The sequence below is a fragment of the Mus pahari genome, chromosome 10, assembly GCF_900095145.1.
Source record: "Mus pahari chromosome 10, PAHARI_EIJ_v1.1, whole genome shotgun sequence".
NCBI lineage: Eukaryota > Metazoa > Chordata > Mammalia > Rodentia > Muridae > Mus > Mus pahari.
Genome location: NC_034599.1, coordinates 70609034 through 70626168, shown reverse-complemented (window position 1 = coordinate 70626168; position 17135 = coordinate 70609034). Strand labels below are relative to the sequence as shown.

Below are 17135 nucleotides of genomic sequence, written 5' to 3'. Positions count from 1 at the left end.
CACACACACACACACACACACACACACACACACCACACCACACCACACCACACCACACCAGATTAGCTAGCCCTGCCCTTCTTCATTCATGCTTCATATAATAAATGTGCTGAGTTTCTGGGCTGCTACTGGTGTGTCTCCTTCAGAGCATGCAGCTCACCTGATCCCAGCTTTTTTTCTAAGCACATCTGTCATTTCTTTATTACCTTGTTGCCAAAGTCAGGTCAAATCCAAAGGCCATGCAAGCTTCAGCAGAAAAAAAACATGGAGAACAGGTGAGCTCATTCTCATCCCTGCTTCATAACTCATTCCTACTGTTAAGGGTCTTGCAAGCTGATGGAGCTTCACCTTCTGTTTTATCCCATTTTTCCTTTCATCCTTATATTAATCTACAGTCTTTTTAGACAAAGTTAATTAGAGCAAATTCCTGAATACTACACGTGAAAAATCTTAGGAAGTTAAGAAGTATCCAATGATCTCCCCATTCCCAGAGAAACAAATATAAATGTAATTTTAATCATAAAATTTCTCTTTTTATGCTGCAGAGGACACTCCATTGAAGAGGCAACCTACAGAATGGGAAAAATTCTTTATCAACTCTGTGTCTAACAGAGGGTCAATATTTAGGCTATATGAAGAATCAAAACAATTAAACATTAAGAAAATAACTCAAATTTTTAAAACGCAAAAAGAACTTTAGTTCTCAAAATATGGCATACAAATACTTAAGAAACTATTTTTTTTTAGTATTCAACATTCTAAGCCACCAAAAAACAGAAAATTAAATCCTTTTTAAAATTTCACCTTATATTAGTCATAATTCCTAAAGTAAAAACAAATATAAATGACAAATGCTGATATGGAGAAAGAGGAACATTTATTCACTGCTGGTGAGACAGAAACAAACAGTCACTATGACTCTCATTACTGGGATTCCTCAAAGAGTTTAAAGTAGATCTAACCTATGATTCAACATGGCACTCTTGGGCATAAAACCGAAGAACGCAGTATCCTACTATAGAAATGCCCACTCATCCACATTAGCTATTTATAATAACTAGAAAATCAAGACAGCCTACATGCCCATGGACTGATGAATGGAGAATAAATTATAGTATATTTACATTACTGAATATCATTCTGCTTCTAAGACAAATGAAATTAGCACGTAAACAGATGAGTCTGGAAGCAATCATTGTGAGTAAAGTAACCCAGACCAGAAAGAAAAATATCACATGTTTTCTCTAATTTAGGAATGTTACCTTTGAATCTTCAGATATGTGTATTTTATTTGAAATATCCATAAAAGTCAAGAAATTACAAGGAGATATGGGGAGGAGCATTTAAGAAAAGTGAGATGCAATGCATCGATATGAAGTGTTAAATGGGACTAATGAAACAGGAAAGGTTAAATCTGAGTGGAAGTTGGGAAGAGGATAGTGTATATAACATCACAGACCTTTTATTAAATACCATATAGAAATATATCACTGTAGACTCTCCCTATGTATATGTATATATACTTACACATACAGAGAAAGTTTTAAAATGGAATTACACTAAACAATGCCCCAACTAGACAAGACAAACTAACAAATACAGAAACCCAGTGCCAGGGATGGGTTGCTTCTTTAAGAATTGTTACCAGTGAAATTCTAAAGAGCTCCACACATTGAAAGCTATTCTCTATTAATGCTCTTGGTTACCTGACAGAACTTGGCAATATGACTCTGTTGCTGAAGATACCACACACTTGAGTCATAAAACATTGAGAAATCTAGTGGAATCGATCTAGATGCTTCATTTTTACTGGCTGGCTTAGTGCTAGAGGGTTCCATCCATATTAATTGTGGGGTGGTGGGTTGTGCACAGATAGCCTGGACCCGGTGAAGCATATGTCTGGAACCCCAGAGCCCTGATGGGCGGAGATTTCCACCTACTTGGGACCGCAGGAATTTGGCCATGCCTCCTGGGCACCTGGCTCCTGTCACTTAGCTACAACCTCCCCCAGCTCTTCCCCCCCCCCCGCCCGCAGAGAGGTATGCAGCATCAATCACATAGTAGCTGCACCAAGCCCTCCCACATGCAAATAAGGTTTCCCCAAACTCTCAGTCCAAGCCAATGAGAAGTACCTGCTGTCAAGCCCTGAATCATCCCCAAAACTGTATATAAGTCCGATCCGGGGAATAAAGGTGACCTAAGAGCTGTAACACTTGGGGAGAGATCGGTTGTCCCAAAAAACACCACCTGAGGCCCTGCTGCACTCCTCACTGACTAGTTGGCTTCTCTTCAACTCAGTGCAGGGCAGTCGGAATTGCAGAAAGGCAGAGATGGAGGTGGAGCCAACTGGCACAGCAGAAGGGGAGGTGGGGGGCGGGGGAAGTGACTTCCCCTCCCTGCTGGCGTTCCCTTCCCTTCTCTGGAATCCTCACACCAGGCCTGGCCAGAGATCTCCGTGGAAAACCTCTGGTAACCAGACCCACAATTAATCTCCCTAACTGTGAACTACAATGATGACTGGCCTGCCGAGACATGTCCACTGGTGCAATAGTGGTTCTACTGTCATAGGGGTAACCAACCACTTTCCAATTGGATATGTCACATTCTACAAGATTAAAGTTACCTGGCTCCAGGGGAGAATCTACTGTTGTTATGCTGCTAAATGGACATATTCTTAACCAACTCCTAGTGAATTGTTATACCCATAGGCTACTGTACCTCTCATTCCTTATCACAAGAATTTGTATTGCAGTTGACAGTGATTATCACAGACATCCATACTAGACAAGAGACTATGGAATGATCAGCCCTAAGTGGAACATATATACTACATTACCTCCTTCCAAAGCTCACACTGTGGAAGGAAGAGCGGAAAGATATTAAGAGACACAATTTGCAGTAGTTGTGACAGCATTCACAAGACCCGAAGCCAGACCAAATTTCAGCGTGGAGAAGGGAATTCTGTATGTAATTCCACCCCTAAATAAGTGGTTATTAAAATATTTGAGCAGCACAAATTGGTCTTGGTTTCTTTTTTAAGAAATCTAAAGTTGGAAGAGTAGGAAATGGGAAGGACCTGGGAAGAGTTAAGGAAGGAGAGTGACGATGATCAAAATGTGCTAGATGAAAGTTTCAAGGAACTAATAAAATATTTTAAAATGAAAATATAATAGAAAACAAATATATAGTTTCATCTTAATATTATTTTATATCATTATTTTAATTTTGTGAATATGATACTCTGAAGGTGGCTCACATACTGAGAATTTGTTGTAATAGAATACCAAAAGAAATCTGAAAACTTCATATTTGTTTTCAGAACCGTTAAAATTATTTTTTCTAAATTTCCTCTTTACCTCGTTTATGAAGCATATTTAAAAAAAATAATAAGAGTTTCAAGTGAAACAAAAGTATTCTTGCATTTGGTTTATGATTAAAATTTTATAGCTGGGATTCCTATTTCCTAAACAGAACTGTGATGGTAGTGGAGCTAATGTAGGTATTTCTAATAATCCAAGCAAGTATTTTATCTTCATGAAATTAAAAGTTCTAGAGATGCTGTGAAGAAGACTCAATATGTGAGAGTGCTGACTGCGAAAGCACAGGGCCTGAGTTTGGATACCCAACACCCAGGTAAAAATCTGGGAGACAAGGAGATGAGGGAAGGGGGCATGTCTGTCATGTGTTGGGGGTTCGATTTGTGCTTACAAGGAAGTTCACTCTGCAGGTCCCTACCAACAGTTGGTGTTTTTAACAGTTCCATAAAGAGCCAGCAGCCAATGGCTCAGCAGGAGAACTGAGGTGGGACTTTTTGGAATTCCTGGGAAAGAGATGCAGAGAGAGAAGGAGCAGACAGGATCACCATGATGGGGAAACAGAAATCAGACTTAAGAGCCCTCCCACAAGTAAGAATCCAGGAAAGCCGCCCCAGGGGCCACGCCCCCAATTGGATCTGGGGTCAAGGAGACGAAATACAGATTTAGCAAGCATCAACTCAAGAGTAGCAAAGGGGAGTCCAGGAGTGACCCAGTCATTGAGCTAGTAAGGCATATTAAAAATTACACAGCATGTGTGTGTCTTTTCATTCGCAAATCCAGAGAACTCTGGTGGGTGATGTGATCATCCACCGGGAGCTCAGAGAAATTAAATAATTTACCGCTACAGTCATGCTTGCTTGGAATCCCAGGATTTTCTACATTGGAGTAGGAGAGACATGACAATCACTGGCCCTTCCTGGCGACCACCATAGCCCCAAAGACAATGAGCTCCAGACTCAGTTGAGAGATAATTATTTCAAAGAGTAAAGTGGAAAGGGCTGGATACATGATGGTCTCTTCTAGCCTACATACATGCTCACAGACAAGCACACACATGTGTGTATATAAATGAACACATTGGTAAATGTTTATTATGTATGCAGGGCATGGTGGTACGTGCCTAGCATCCTAATACATGGGACACTGAAGCAGATGAAGGAATCAAAGACATCGTGGGCTGTATAGTGAGATGCATGAGTCATCTGCAAATGCAAATGACTCATGCAAAACAAAAGACTTGGGATTTTTAATGGGCAGTATTGTTTTATTCCCTAGATAGTTGTTAAACCCAACCGATTATGTCCCGATAAGGAAAAAAGTAACAAGTAAATGAAAATGATATGTGTGAACCACATGCTGAACAGTCTTCTAAATGGTTATTATATAGGAACAATTACTAACAAAGACTAGACTTACTAAGGATTGTAGATAAAACAGAAAAGAAGTCCCAAGTTGAGCAATCTTACCTGCCAACCCAGATCTCGGAAACTCACATAGAGTTCGTGCTTCTTACAGGCTTGTTTTTGTTCACTGGTATTATAATCTACAGATTAAAGAGAAGAAAAAAAAAACTCAGGTTTTAAACAAATGACTGCCTACTAGGTATAGAGGTATACAGTTTCTGTTATGAGATTATAAGATAAGGTTTCCAGAAGATATTGTGTTTGAAGATGTAAAACAGGAATTTTTGGCTGCCGATCAATTTTCATGTGTAGAATGTAGATAATATCATTTGCTTTATAAAGTTCTGAAAAGATTTCTATTGCCATCTATACGTCAGGCATAGGCTGGTGTTGCCATCCACTGAGTTCTAACTTTAGCTGTGTGAGTATTCATTAATTCAGTCCTACTATAGTGGTTATTTATATAAATATGTGCTGCATGTTCATACAGTATTTTCTGCCTAGATACTTTCAGAGCAGATGCCAATTTCTTTGGAGATCTTATTTAAATAAGTGACATCAATATAAGACTCAAATGCATAGTCACTTTAGGCATCTTCATCCATGACTAATGGAGGTACCCAGGCCAAAAAAAAAAAAAAAAAAAATCAGTCAGACAAATAGCTCAGACAATCCACTCTCTTCTCACTTCATTCTCATGTCCAATCTGTCAGGAAGTCTCCCATGAAACTTTCAATAGATTTCAAACCCACTTTCTCACAGTCTCCACCATTACTCCTGGACCAAGCCACCGTCACTAGCCAGGATTATTGTCATATCATGAGTGGTAGTCTTTCTCCTCTTGTACCCCTACGATAAAGTGCTAAGTGGGACTTTATCAAATTAAATATACATTTGTCTGATAGAAGCCCTGCTGTGGTTTCAGCATCACCAAACATGAGATATATGCAGAATGAATACAGGCTTGCTATGAGTTGGTCCCCTTACCTCTCTCAGTCATTTCCAGTAATTCTTCTCCTCCTTACCTTGTCCTACACATAACAGCTACCTCCTGTCACACACACACAGTTAGTTTGGACCTCCTTCAGGGCCCTGACTCTCCTGTACTCTTCTCCTGGTCTTTTATTGCAGGGACATCAACACCGCTGAGTGCTGTATTGTTCAGTAATTTTCAAGCACCGTCTTCTGTAAAAGGGTTGTTCACCAACTAGCACGTTTAATATTGTAACACTGATGCCAACAGTCCCCATTTCTCTGATCACATAAACAAGTGATTTACATTTCACTTACTCTCAGTGACCTTCTCTGCCTTTGGTTATTCATTACATGCATTACTTCTCATCTCTGTTCTCCCCTAGCATAAATCTTCACCAAGTCAGAAAACCTGTTTAACTCTGGTTCATTGCTACATACCAAGTACTAGAAATAGCAATTGATACATAATATTTATTTCATAAATATGTGGTGAATTAATGTAATTATTCCCTACAGTTTTCCATGAATAATTTAAGACACATACATTATTTTTATTGCATATTTTGTAATGTATTTTTTAAAATGTTAAAATTTGTATAATTGTTTTAATAAATTAAATGTAAATGTAAAATTCTATTTTGCATCTGAAATATAGTAAAATGCATTTTAAATGTAAAACTTTACAAAAACATTTTCTGTGTTGTCTCTGGAATTCTCTCCCGCTCTTTACAAATAACATTCTAAAATATTATTTCAATGTGAAAGAGGGAAATGAAAGAGAAATAGATAACGTCCTTCAAAGAAATTTTGTGTCACTATGTCACCTCCCAACTTAATGACTGAATTACAAATAAAAGAGTCTCGAACCAGAAACCAAGTGGTAACTCTGTTATCTTTATCATTATTTCAAATGATTATTTGTTTGATATCAGTTTAGAAAATGAGATAGTATAATTTCCCCCTTATGTAATGATTGAATAAATATATGTTAATAGTGAGAAATAAAGAAAATTTTGTTTCAGTTTCTGTCCTCTCATTTTCAGGGAAACTTCTACCTTAATCTGAATAATACAACAATTTTATTGAGGCAGTGAATGAGTATGTTTTTAACCATAAATATAAAATGAATATATTACATACACACATTTATAGATAGATAGATGGATAGATAGACAGACAGACAGACACAGAAAAATAGATGATAAATATAAACTACATGTATGGTTATTAGAATTCCATGTTTATAAAAAAAGAATATGAATAAAATTTAAAAGGCCAAATATCTCATTTCAATAATAGTTTCATAAAAACCAAGATATATATATATATATATATATATATATATATATATATATATATATATATATAACATGAAGGTAATGAGCAATTAAATTTATAATGGATTCTTGTTCCAAGAGTCTGATGTCATGGAGAGTTATACCTGTATGCTTATTCTGTCAGAAATAAAAATTAATGGGCACTAGGTGAAGTAAATATTTTACCCAAATCAGCAAAATCTGTAGTTAGGTCTCAATAGTTGGCAGCGTAAGCTGCAGGAAGAAGGTCTAGGAAATGATGTGTATAGCATTAAAAATATCAACTGGCAGCCCTTAGGAGGTTAAATAAAATGGACATAATTCTGCTGTTGATGTACAGATGAAGTCATGTGCCCAACCCCAGTACGCCCACAGATTGCCAGGAATCTTGACCTTCTCCTGGGGCTCCTTGCCCCACTTTATAAATCACCAGACCCAGACCTTCAGGACAGGTCGCATTGCATGAAGGCACATGCAACTTATCTGTACTCCCCTTCACAACTTTTCCCAGTTCTGATCACCATGAGCTATTTGTGCCAGATCCCTCTTCAGGCTCAGCCAGGCCCACACATCCTGTACATGGGGCAAGCCTGGTGAGTCTGCCTGACCCTATCCTGCCTGTACATTACTTAATTTTAAGACCTGCACTCACAAGAAGAGCCTGACCCAGCCTCATGAGCCTGAAATATATCTTTCCAAGGCTCTAGGTTCAGACTAGGTGGCACATCGTAAGCCCCAGCCTGGAATGCTGTACCCACATCAAATGTACAAACAGCAAAAGATCACATGACTAGATTTCATATTAAAAATAATATGAAGGATAAACACACCACCACCACTACCCCACCAAAAATACACCAATCCTATAGAAACGTTCTCCAGTGAGAATTATAGATGAACCCCAGGATACAGAATTTTAAAGAAAAGTAATAAGCTTTATCAAAGAAAATGAGGAATTTAAGGAAGACCTAAACAGCTCAGTAAAATTATAAAGAATAAGCTCAAAGTGAGAAAGTGCCTGAAGGATTTACAAGGAAACACAAACATAAGTCTGAATGAAGTGACTGAATTCACAGAAGAGAGAGAAACCATTGTCAAGAACTCAAGCTGAAATGGAGTTGTAATTGAGAAACTAAATCACTCAACTAGAAAAGTCAAGGGATTCCATCGGTAGAATGGGTCAAGTAGAAGACAGATTAGGACTTGAAGATAACTAGAGGAACTAGAACAAACTAGGAGAGAATAGTAATTTTTTACTCATAGGAAAGGAACGTGCTGGAAATGTGAGATGCCAACAAAAGTCAAAATCTTCAAATTGTAGATGAGGGAGAATAATCACAGGTCAATGGCAAAAACTGGTTCTTCAATAAGATTATAGAAGAAAACTTACATAAACTAATTAAAAGAATATTCACAAAGATGCAAGAAACACGCAGAGCCCCAACAGGCATGTTGAGAGGACCCTATGGTAAATCATAGTTATGTCACTATGAAAAGAAAGATTCTTGAAAGTTTCAAAAGAAAGAACACAAATCGCATATAGAGGAAAACCCTACTAGAAAAACACAGCTAATTCCTCAGTGGAAACTTTAAAAACCAGAAGAACCTGAAGCAATGTATTCCAAGATCTAAATATCACAACTGTCAGTCAAGATTACTGTGCCCAGAAAAATCTATGTGCCAGCAGTGAAGGAAAAAGAAAAGCTTTCCATGATCCAAATGGGCTAAGATATTCATAACTATCAGGAAACTCAAAGTAAAATATGGAAGAAATACTTTGGACAGAAGAAAGGAACAAGCAAAGTCAAGAGACTTTAGAGATTCCCGTAATTACTCAGACACAAAGTGCGACTAAAACCAGCAAAAAGCAAACAAGATGACTGCATCCAACACATAGCTTTCGATAATAACTTTAAATATTAACAGCCTTAACTCTCCAATCAAAAGGCAGAGGCTGTTTGAATGGATTTTTTTAAAACGTTACCTTTCTATTATCTCCAAGAAACTCAGATTTAAAGGTAGACATCACCAGAGAGTGAAAGGATGGAATGAAGAATTCCAATACAAAGGGAGCAGGAATCAAACAGGTACTGCTCCCCTGAGGCTTGGCAAACTAGACTACAAGTGGAAACGTGCCAGTGTCGATAGACAAGGACACTTCATTCTACCTAAGGGAACAATTAACCAAGAAGACATTGCAATCCTAAATATATATGTGTATATATATATATATATATATATATATATATATATATATATATATATACCAAGCTCTGGTGAAAACAATTTCATTTACATAATTTACTACTGGAATTAAAGAAACAGATTAACATCAAACTAGTAATAGTAGATGCCTTTAATATCCCACATTCTCCAATAGATAAATCATCTGGATGAAAAATAATAACATCATAATTAAATGGTATACATCATATGGAATTAACAGATATCTACAGAATGTTCCACCTAAAACCCAATGATGTGTGTGTGTGTGTGTGTGTGTGTGTGTGTGTGTGTGTGTGTGTGTGTGTGTTTATACACATAAACATATCCAGCAGGTCATGGAAGCTTCTGTAATAAAAAATACATTCTGAGGCAGAAAACAAATCTTTAAAAATTCAGAAATTTTGAAGTAACTTCCTGAATCCTATATTGACCATAATGTCATAAAACTTGAAGTGGACAGCATGCAAGTCTCTAGTTAGTGCACAAACCCATGAAAATAAAAAGCTCATTTCTAAATGATGAATGGGTCAAAAAAGGAGTCAAGCATAAAAGCAATCAAACAAATGAAAGTTAAAGCTACTTGAGATTTTATATCATCCCAATCAGAATGTCGGGCATTGGATAGATCTAGAAAATAATTTTTACTGTATGAGGTAAGCCAGACTTAGAAAGACAAATGCCACATGTCTTTCATGTGAGGTTAGGTTCCTGGCTCCATAGCGTCACATGTTTGTTTGATAACCTGGAGAAACCAAAGAAACTCAGAGACCAGAAAGGTACCACAGAGGAAGGAAGAAGGATCACTAGAGACTGAGGTAGCAGGACAAGTAAGATGCAAAGGATCTAAGGAAGGACTTATTTAGGAAGTGGTGATGTGGTGAGTTCAGAAGCAGTGGGAAGAAGGAGGTAAAAAAAAAAAATAATCACACTAAAGGTGTTTGAAAGAGCCATAAAGAAACATACTATTTTTTTTAACTTTTTCCTAAATTGCATACCATTGTATATTTACATATAGATGTACATTTTAAATGGTTTAAGCCACTTGGGCCAACAATGCTCCTGAATAATCTTAGTCTGTCTAATAAAAAAAAACAAAACCCAATACCACTCATAAGAAACCCTCGTTTGAGTTGTTGATCAATCCAATTATACCCTCGGATACTTCCCAGAGATTGGAGGTAGGTCCTTGATGCTGATAACACTACACATGTAGGACACAGGACTTGGAGGATACAAGCTGAATCTGACCATAGACCCACCTCCCTGGAGACTAACTTTCATAGTCCAGGATAGTGCTAAGTAAGCTGCCCGTGGAGCAAGTGCCAACAGTCACACCCAGCTTTCAAGCCTATAAATCACAACAAACATCAAGGCAAGTTATTCTCAAAGGTGCAAGAGTGGCACCAATAGAGAGCAGCATCCAATAGCTGTCTGATTGATAGCTGTCTGATTGATAGCTGTCTGATTGATAGCTGTCTGATTGAACTTAAGGCCCATCCAACAGGAGGAACACCATGCCTGGTGCCAAAAACCTAGTTAAGGATTAGTGAGGCCATGGATATTAAGAAGAGACCCCAAAACCACCAGTTTACTAAACCAGCATACTACCTAAGTGCATTCAAAATACTTTCCATATTCATACAGACAAGAGTAATTCCCAGGCCTCACCCAAGTCGCTTCCCTTTGCAAAAGATAAAGACCATTACAGAAAATCACAACTTGTCATAATGAAGAGAACAACTGATCCTGGGAGCCCAGCCTAACTGTATACGTCTCCAACACCACTCCTATACTTATGGATGGTTCGGGCAACATTGCAATAGAGAAGACAGAAAGACTGTATGACCAGGAAAAAAAAAAAAAAAAAGAAAGAAAGAAAAGGTGGTCAGGGAATCTACTGTGTGATTGTCTCCTAGAAACTTCCTTGACAGGGAAGCTTCACCCAGGATATTTCAACTTACTTAGCTGCCTATCTTAGACTTGAACAAGCACAATAGACAGGTTACATGAAGCAGGAAGTCTCTCATAGAGCCTCCACCCCTAAACAAAGTATTCCAGGTAACTGAGGGATACTGAAAGCGTATCTTCCCTTGCAGATAAGGCTCCAATAAAGATAAGGCTCCTAATTGCTTATCCAATACCAAATGACCATCCCTAAAATCATGCGCTTGCAAACAACACTGAATGGAATCAGAGACAGAGAATGAATTTACGTCTCTGTGTGTGTGTGTGTGTGTGTGTGTGTGTGTGTGTGTGTGTGTGTGTGTGTGTNGTGTGTGTGTGTGTGTGTGTGTGTGTGTGTGTGTGTGTGTGTGTGTGTATGTGTGTGTCTGCATGTGTGATTATAACAAAGAAGTGGAGGTCAGGAATTTGAGATGGGGTGTAAAGGAGATATGGGAGGAGTACAGGAAAAGAAAAAGAACTAAAAGAAATGATATGTTTGTATTTTAATAAATAAAAAATATATTAAAATTAAAAAAGAAGTCATGATAGAAATTACTAGTAAGTTCTGGTGCCACAACCAATACTACAAACAATGTGCTAACTTACTTCAAACATAACACAGGTGTTATAATATTTCCCTGGCTTGGTTTTAATGGTAGTAGCACTGGAAAAATAGTGTCAATTGTTGAAAATATTAAGTGCTTGTGCAAATTTTATGACTAATTTCTAGAAAAATATGAATTTAATTTTTATTTAAAATATTCTATTTTTGACCTAAAAATAATTTTAAAAACACAATGAAATAGAAGTGGGGGAGTAAAAACCCTGAGATCTACATAAACTTTCAATGTTCTGAGCACTGACTATTGAAACAGCAAATGAAGAGCTGCCATCAGAAGCCATGTTGAAGTCTGTGGTCTGACTGGAGTCATGCTGATCTGGGTGGCCTGAACTGCCACCTGAGAGGGCCTTGTCTGGGCCTATGGTGCTATTGCAACTTGGGTCTGTGTTGATGTCCATGGTCTGTATTACCACCAAAGTCCATGCGGATGCCCATGGTCTCTGCAGTGTGAGGCCATGTTGATGCTCATGGGCCATGCTGCCTCCAGGGGCCACACTGATGTGAATGGCCTGTACTGCCGTCTGAGGTCAAGTGGATGTCCGTGGTCCGGGCTGCCTCCAAGGGCTTTGCCTGGTTCCAGGTCCTACCACATCTGGGGATTGTATCCGTGGTCTATGCTGACGAGTAACAGTCTAAACAGGAACCTATCTTAGAGAAATTTTAGGAAGTGTGATACTGATGCTGGAGTTGGCTCCCCACAATCGGTGACTGCTGGTGGGGGTGTAGGAGGAAAAGGACTCAGCTTTACTAGAGGGGCAGGCCACGGAGAGTGTAACCGTGCTCCAGAGAGTGTATGGATAACACATATTGGACTTGTTTTGGTTTTGTTGTTGTTGTTATTGTTCACTTGTCTTTGTTTTTATTATTATTATCTGTTTTTAATTTTTAATTTTTCAGGGGGAGGTCACAAGGGAGGAGGACAAACATGTAAGGACTGGTAAATGAGAATGATTGGGGTACATGATGTGAAATTCCCAAATAATCAATAAAAATAAATACATATATGAAAAAGAAAAGGCAAATGAAGATACACTGGGCTGAGTATATAAGTGGAATGATAATTGACTAAATTAGGTAAAAAACAAACAAACAAATCAAAACAAAAAACTTCCATATATCTATCAACAATGTTGCATTTAAGAATTATCAAAGATAACTTCTTGATGATATATAGTAGGTAGATGTTGGATATAGTCGATAGAGGATTGGTAGATAGATGCAGATATCTGTATGTAGACATATTTTATAGAGAGAGATTCAAAACAGAACAACACTTAAGCATGACAACAGTTTAAATGAGCTAATTTGTTGAAACTTTTTTCTCTTTCAAAGCAAATATTTTTTAACTTTCTCTTTTTAGTTTTCAAAAAAAGAAGTAAGCAAATAGAGAATTAGGACAAAAATTAATTTATTCACAGAAAATGATGAATGCAGCCTAATGAAGCTCAAAACAGACTGTTCAATAAGGTGAATTTCACATATTCTCAAGGAAACTTTTGATAAATCTAAAAAGAGAGTCAGGCTACACTATGTGAATTACCAACTTGAATGTGTACAACATGGCCCAGAGGGACTGCTGCTTTTGTTTATATAGGAATAGATATGCTTTGGAGGGGATAAATTTGTGACATAAAACAATAACCAATAAATTAACAGCAGCCTGGAGGTTTCCTTAATTCTGTTTAGTCAAGCATCCCTGAAACCACACAAATGGCATCAACACCTTTGAATAGCTGTACTCAACCTATGGTTCACAACCCCTTTGAGCATTCAATGACCCTTTCACAGTAATTACTTACCATATATATTACGTATCAGATATTTAAATTAGTATTCACAACGGTGGCAAAATTAGTTATGAAGTAGCAACGAAATAACTTCGTGGTTGGGCAATATGAGGAACTGCATTAAAGGGTTGCAGCATTAGGAAGGTTGAGAGCCACTGCCTTCGAGGCTGTTGACATCAAATTTTATCTACAAACTTTAGATTCCAACTACCTGCTAGACTTCTCTAGACAAAAGCTTCCCGAATGTCTCCATTCACTGTTTGTACTTCTGGTCTCACTTTTGATTCCATACAAACTCTGAGTAAATACGATCAACAGTCACCTAGTGGTCATATCCAAGACTACACACCTAGTAAGTGATGTAGTCAGTATTAATGGGTAGATGATAGAAAATGAAATGTGCCAATAAAGAAATAGGGTTAACTAATGACATACTGGATGTGCCAGAGTAATTGCTTGGGAAAGATTCCTAAAACCGTTCACAATTCACAGAATAATCAATTTTAAATGTTAATTTCTATACAGATCATCTAGATTAGAAATATTTTTATGTATGTAGCATTGCGGGGCTTTCCTTTTTTGTTTTGTTAACTTTTCATTGATTCTTTCTATATCATGTGCCTCAATATTACTCATCTCCTCCTGTCCTCCTAACAACTCTTCACCCTTGCAACCTCCCCTCTACAGACAAAATAATAATAATAATAATAATAATAATAATAATAATAATAATAATAATTCATTGCGGAAGCTGTAGTGTGTCACAGTATGTCCCACAGTACACCCCTTTGTCCACACATCTTTGCTTGCAAATGTTCATTGCATTGACTCCTAGGTCTGGTACAAGGCCACTGGTTTCTGCTACTCTATCACTGGGACTCTTGACAGATATCCTGCTGTTGCCCTATGTTATGGGATATCCTGTAGTTTTGGATCTGTAGGACCAGCCCCTTCATGTACTCCAGTAGTTCATCAATGGGGTAGATGTTGGTAGGCCAATTCAAAGACCTGGATCTGGGCATGAGAGTTATCTGAGCTCGCCACCTTGCTGGTTCTCCCTCTCTCATGCCCTGGGGGCTGGCTCATTGACATCCATGGCCAGCTCTTCTGTGCTGCCCAGGTGAGGTGCAGGCCTGCTCTCCCGGGTGCTGAGGCAGGTAAGTGGGAAGGCCAGTTCTCCTGCTCTGGTGTCTTTGCGGTCAGTTCTCCTCTCTGCCATTGGTAGCAATTGGCAGGGGAGGGACATCTCTCCCTCACCTAAGTCACCACACAGCAGACAAGTGGCACACTCACACCCTCCGGGCTGGCTCACATGCACTGTGGGATTTTCATTACAGTATTAACTTTAGAGAGTTCACTCAGAAACAAGCAAAATGTTCATTTAAAATTATATGATTACGCTAATTCTAGTTTTATTAAAAATACTGTGACATTTTAAAAGAATCAGGTCATTTTGCTAGGAATATGACTAAATCACATCTAAAATACATAAAATGTATCATTTATGACGTTTTCTTGGTGATATAAAGCATCCTAGATAATTTAATTGATTCTAGTCTCTTGTTTGGATTGATATGTTTCAAAAGGTATGTTTCCATTGTATACATTAGACAAGAGCTTATATTTATTTGATTTGAGAATACCTGAAGAATGTTTTAGTTAGGATTAACTGTGTGAGAGAACGATCCTGAGACACTATCAAGGCTTTAAGCAGGACCACCACATGACCAGATCCACTTTCAAGGACTCTTAGTACTAAGCATGTGGTAAAATGTTTTCCAGAGTTCTGGCGTGAGCTGGGACTTGGCATATTTCCTGTTAGCTTTCACAGACTCTTAATACTCTGCTGTTTGGAGTACTTTATGTAACTCTTGAAACAACATCATGGTCCATGGGTTCCTTGAAAACCTTATCAACCTAAAGCCTTCGTGTCCTCAAGAATGGCTGGCTTAAAACGTAGCTAATGTCTTTTCTTCTTTCCTCTACCACCCAAATTGAAAGAAAGAAAGAGAGAGAGAGAGAGAGAGAGAGAGAGAGAGAGAGAGAGAGAGAGAGGGAGGGAGGNNAGGGAGGGAGGAAGGAAGGAAGGAAGGAAGGAAGGAAGGAAGGAAGGAAGGAAGGAAGGAAGGAAGGAAGGAATTTGTTGTGCATGGTCAACGTGACATTATCACTGTCTCCTATAGGATCCTATTCAACCTTCTTGCCAAAGGACTTGACACTGGCAATCTCTGAAAAAAATCTGAAAGCAATGATTCTACAAATATTCATTTGAATTTGGAAGTTGGTTTTCCAGGCGCAATCATAAGTATTTGGTGGGCACATACTTTCCTAGTCTCTCCTGTAGGATTATGTACAGGACAGGGAACATTGAAAAATCCTAAGGAAGGACTCTTACTTTTCTCCTTAGCCCTCCTTCCCTCTTCTCCCTCCCACACTCACTCCCTTCATGCCTTCTTCTTATCATCTCTCTTTGCTTCTCTACTCCTTTTCCCCCTCCCCCCTTTTTTTTGTTTATACACAAACCCAGGTTGTGTAAACTCAAGTTGGCTTGGAGTTCTGGATTTCTAGCACCGGCCTCCTAAGTAGTGGGATTACACAAGTGCCTCACTATGTCCAGAATAAGACTCTTTGAAACAGGACAAAGGTGAACTATAGTAGCCAAAATGACCTGTCCTGGATTCTGATATGCCAAGTGCTTTTTCAGACTTCCAATATTTTATGAGATGCGTTTGAAACTTGCAATTTGACAAACTTCTATCATTACTTTCTTTAACTTGCCTCTACCCTGTGTTCGTCAGGGAGCCTTTGTTCTATCATTTATTATAAAAGCCCGGTGCTATTATGGCATCTATTATTTATATTTGGATAATTTTACATTTTCCCTGGCATTTCAAGCCTCACAAGTATCAAGTGTTGTGTTTATATGACCATTCCCTCTCTTCCAGCCCCACCTTTTAGCCCAAACCCTTGGAGGCTTTTCCAGTCTGCCTGATGATTACCTATTGAAAGGTTTAAGTCTCACAGAAAACCAGCTACTTTCTTATTATCAAAATATGAATGAGCTTCAAAACCATCCACCACATATTTTACAGAGATGCTTGCCAAGGACAAACTTTGCAAAAAAGAAATATTAGTCTATATTATAATAAGCACATACACTAAACGTGTTGGGAAACTGGTGAAAAGGCCCCTGAGTGCTACACCATATGTTTTATTCATCGATGGTTATAGAAGGACATTTGTTACTTTGTGGTCAAAAAGAGAAGATAAATAGAGTTGGCCCACATGGAAAAGGGCTTTGATGATTCTGGTTGCTGGAACCTTCTGCCAGAGTAATTATAAGCTTGAATAATAAGAGAATGGCTGTCCTTTGTGCTTTCCAGTTCCCTCAGAAATTATTGACTATTCTACTCAGTTTTAGAAAACTCCTTTCTTGATGCACAGTGCCACATTAAGTTAAAAATATTTCAGTCAAGTTCAGAAACTTTCTATCTGATTATATATATATATATATATATATATATATATATATATATATATATATA

General features: G+C 38.0%; 1 protein-coding gene across 1 annotated transcript in view; it reads right to left on the bottom strand.

The window, feature by feature from the left end:
• Bmp5 (bone morphogenetic protein 5) overlaps positions 1-17135 on the bottom strand; it is a 125219-nt gene that overhangs the window by 8364 nt on the left and 99720 nt on the right. The window contains exon 5 of the mRNA XM_021206415.1: positions 4784-4860. Coding sequence (XP_021062074.1) covers positions 4784-4860 — 77 coding nt within the window. The remainder of the gene's footprint in view (positions 1-4783; positions 4861-17135) is intronic.